General features: G+C 35.8%; 1 protein-coding gene across 8 annotated transcripts; it reads right to left on the bottom strand.

Moving 5' to 3' along the window:
* Nucleotides 1-1,358: 1,358 nt before the first annotated feature.
* LOC106341733 lies at nucleotides 1,359-3,753 on the bottom strand. 8 transcript variants are annotated; one of them, XR_001269751.1, is made up of 10 exons: nucleotides 3,613-3,753; nucleotides 3,254-3,460; nucleotides 3,067-3,157; nucleotides 2,861-2,947; nucleotides 2,665-2,788; nucleotides 2,465-2,585; nucleotides 2,214-2,387; nucleotides 2,017-2,068; nucleotides 1,777-1,928; nucleotides 1,359-1,701 (listed from the first exon to the last, which is right to left on the bottom strand). XR_001269751.1 is itself a non-coding variant. In XM_013780438.1 (6 exons), the coding sequence occupies exons 3-6, from the start codon at nucleotides 2,285-2,287 to the stop codon at nucleotides 1,413-1,415; spliced, it is 567 nt and encodes a 188-aa protein (XP_013635892.1). In that variant the 5' UTR covers nucleotides 2,288-2,387; nucleotides 2,465-2,746; nucleotides 2,861-3,060; the 3' UTR covers nucleotides 1,359-1,412. The 8 variants fall into 8 exon arrangements, 1 of the variants encoding a protein (XP_013635892.1); XR_001269750.1 differs by having other exon boundaries at nucleotides 2,665-2,746; XR_001269749.1 differs by having other exon boundaries at nucleotides 2,465-2,746; nucleotides 3,254-3,527.
* Nucleotides 3,754-3,759: the final 6 nt, after the last annotated feature.

Raw genomic sequence — 3,759 nt, 5'->3', positions numbered from 1 at the left:
TCTAAACTGAAGTTTTCATAATTTTCATCAAAATCTGGTTTTTTTTTTAATTTTTACATTGCACTTTCTACACTACGTAGAACCAAAACAAAAATCTCATAAACAGATTCTACCTCATGTAGCCATTGAATAGTGTCTAAATTTTACATTCATAGAATTTTAAAATACCTTATAAAAGTAGAAATTACATTCGTAAAAAAATATCTAACTTTACAATTATTAGAATTTGCATTCCCAATATTTAGGAGTTTAATTAAAAGTAGATTGTTTGTTCTAAAAAAATAGATGAACTTTTTTAATCTGAAATTCAATTTCTACTAACCCATTTTCTGTAGAAGACGAAATTTACTTTTAGTAGAATGTAATTACAATTTTAATTTATCAAATTTTTCAACAAAAAAAACAAATTACCAGTTTGTGCATATGAGTTTTTAACAATTGTTTTTATTTTATTTTATAATTTTTTATTCATAAAACTATTTATTTCAATAGGTTTAAGAAACGAGAAGAGTAAAAAAAACAAAAAAAAATGGATAAAAAAGTTTTATACCAAAGAGACAACTATGATGTTTTTTTTTTGTTTCGTTTAGACAAATTCCCAATTAATTTTTGGTTAAGTTAAACACCTTCACATGACCCATAGGAGGGGCGGAGCGGAGGAGGGTCTGTGAATGTGGTAGTCGGTAGATCTCTTGAAGACTCACCTTTCAAAATGACTAGGTGCGGAGCCCCGCGCAAGCGCGGGGTTGTTGACAATGATTTATATGATTTCCTATCAATCGGTGAGAGGCTGATATTCTTAGAGAGAAACGGTTCCTTAGACATCAAGTTAATAGGGTTGCATGAAATGTTGGCGTTGCAGTAAGAAATGGGTGAAATTACACGGACTTTTGAAACAGTTATGCAGTGTGTGTCGTGATGCCCATTCTGGAGGGTGGGAATATGTTGCTGCGATGGATCCCTTAAAGGGGAGATATAAGTTAGCTGGTTTTATTTTTTAGTACATGGTACCTTTTTGCTTGAATTATTGGTTTTTACTTATAGTTGATTAGATGATGAGGTTAGAGTCTGCCTTATTGTAGATTTCAGTTTAATTGTAATGTACGTTTGTGTGCCATTTTTTATTTAGTAATTTCCCGATTTTTATTTTGGCTGACTAATTGAAAGTGTATATTCACTATGTTTATATATGATGTTGAATTCATATAAAATCGTTATGTGTAGTTTTTTAATATCTATATTTTTCGTAAATGCATATAAAAAGACTGAACGTCTAGGCGAGCGGCATTTGTAGTTTGGTTAAGGTTCAATCTGTATATATGCTGCTGTGTTTTTTCTGTTATCTAGGGTACTAAATATTCTGTCAACCGGCCATTTTATATTAAATCGTTAAAATTGTTCTCCTCATGGAGTTAGTTAGCCGTAAATGGCAAAAAAAACCTGGAAATTTGAAAAAAAATATAAGAGTCTGAAATAGGAAATGCAAAGTAAGTCCTGAAATTGTAAAGACACAGAAGCAGACTTGGGTTAACACTTAACAGCTTTGTAACTTCAATTGTGGGGGCGTTTACGGCCACCCTCTTTGCCTTCAACACCGGATAGATATGGTTCATTGGCTTTACCCCCAACCTTGTAGGTGACAGATGGGGATGGTTCGCCACCTTCCTCTTGAACAAATGGTGCTTCATTGGTATTGAAAATCTGTGCAACAGTTCCACTTGTGTTAGTTTGACATGATTAAGTTGATAGCTTTATGAAAACTATATAATTTCATACCTCGGGTTGGTGTGATTAACGATTGCAAAAACAGTGAAAGTACGGTGGTTGGGGGTGAAATTGAATGGTTTCACACGTATCTGAAATACAAAATATTTTCCAGCTAGTTCTTTCAGGCATTGTGGGAGTTCCACACCGCCACCAACATTCATCTGCAGTTGTAGCCATGTTTAGGCAAGTACAGAGCTTTGCTGACAATTGGATATGATCAATTAAAGATGTGTTAAGAAAATTACAAACCTCATCTAGGGTCAGAGCAGCTGCATCTTGCTTAGTGAGTTTAAGCATCTCTCTGTCGAACAACACAAAATTAGCATTATCATTTCCATCATCAACCAATAACTCAACACAGTACTTGGAATAAAGATTGGCATTAAAAATCGTAATGGTAGGAATTGTCTATTATTTTATGCATTTATAATTTGAAAAATACTCACTTTATAACTTCGGTAATGTTCGGATTAACACATCGGTTGCAATAGAGAGAAGTCCCTGATTTTTCAAGCTCCATGCTGCATCCAGAGCAAGAGACGAAAGACCAGCCATTTTGTTGCAACACCTCAACAACCCGAGCTTTGCAAATAAAATCACTTCATGTGTCTTCACCAAGGCTGTAGATAAACTAGTTAATAATTATTATCTGAAACACAAAACACATTTTTAACTTTCTTGGAACCAAGAATATTACCTGGTCATCAGAATTGGAGATGAACTTGTTAAGATCTCCTATTGAGACAACTTCCTTCTTTTTTATCTCTTCGTCTTTGGTATCAATACATGGGAAAACGTCTCCAACTGGGCCTTCTAAGCTGGAACCAGATGGCATAATACGTCAAGTAACCACAAGACTAATTATTAGTTCAACCGAAACATCTAATGAGTTGATACATGGCTGTGAACTCTGTGATTGCTTGAAGTACTAGGTCAAAATAAAATTTCGTTGCTGGTGTTGAGTTGAGGTATAGGTTCCCTGCGGATTGAATGTTGTTCGTAATTCATATGGTGGAACAACCTTAAATCACGCATAAGTATATCAATTGACAAACAATGTTCAATATGATGACTGAGTTAACAATTTACAAACCTCCAAATATTTTGGGATTCACAGTAGTGACCACCATGGCAGACTCTGCCCTTTCACCTGAGTTGAAGAGACCCCTAAACACTGCTCCTGCATCATCCCACAAAGATAGATACACAACCACCCTCTTGTTATGGAAATTGAAATAAGTTATTACGATAAAGATGACCTCTGAAAAAGTCAAACAAATTCACGGTTTGGTTACTTACGGTTCAATCACGAAACGAACAATAACTTGACTCGTCACTGTAGCGTCCTTCAGGTCCAAACTTTGGACAGATTGAAATTGCCCAACAACAACTGCGATGTGATGAACAAATTGAATTAATGCATTTTTTATCCACAACATATAATGACGTAAACAATTAAAAACCAAACGTTTACAGAGTAACAAACCAGGGAGTTCTAAATTAGTGTTAGCGAGAGCTTGAAAAGGGTCAAACTTCCGCAGCATGAACTTCTCTAGGTTGATGATGAGAGCATTCTCGATTACTTCATCAATGGTGGTTTGGGGGATGAACCGGATCACGAAAGGGTGTTCCGTAATCTTGTACATATTTGTACATCTTGCAACTTCAAATCATGAGACTCTCACGACTGAACCTGCTCGCAAAGACGGATGGTAATATGGGGCGCGACCAGCAGGAATGAACCCATCTATCACCGATTTCTGCAATTAGAGATCTAAGACTTAGATCATCGGCTTTTTAACAAAATAAAAGATAGAAAGAAAAATACGCTTCTGGTTACAATACCTTCTCATAAAGGAGGAGTAGAGTGATTCCCATGAATTCACCCTGCTTCTTGATTTTTTCGAGTCCAAAAATGGAGGCGACGACAACCAATGGTCTGGGCAGATCTACCGAGTAGGAGAGCGTCGAAGGTGGAGTGCACGAGAACAA

This window comes from Brassica oleracea, chromosome C4, assembly GCF_000695525.1.
Source record: "Brassica oleracea var. oleracea cultivar TO1000 chromosome C4, BOL, whole genome shotgun sequence".
Lineage (NCBI taxonomy): Eukaryota > Viridiplantae > Streptophyta > Magnoliopsida > Brassicales > Brassicaceae > Brassica > Brassica oleracea.
This window is presented reverse-complemented; position numbering and strand designations above follow the sequence as displayed.

Bases quoted from the DNA above. Each gene is read 5' to 3' on its own strand.
- LOC106341733 (XM_013780438.1), bottom strand. From the start codon at position 2,287: ATGGAGCTTGAAAAATCAGGGACTTCTCTCTATTGCAACCGATGTGTT. The intron at 2,069-2,213 runs GTGAGTATTTTT...GTTGTTCGACAG, and splicing joins AACATTACCGAAGTTATAAA to AGAGATGCTTAAACTCACTA. The intron at 1,929-2,016 runs GTTTGTAATTTT...CTACAACTGCAG, and splicing joins CTGCTCTGACCCTAGATGAG to ATGAATGTTGGTGGCGGTGT.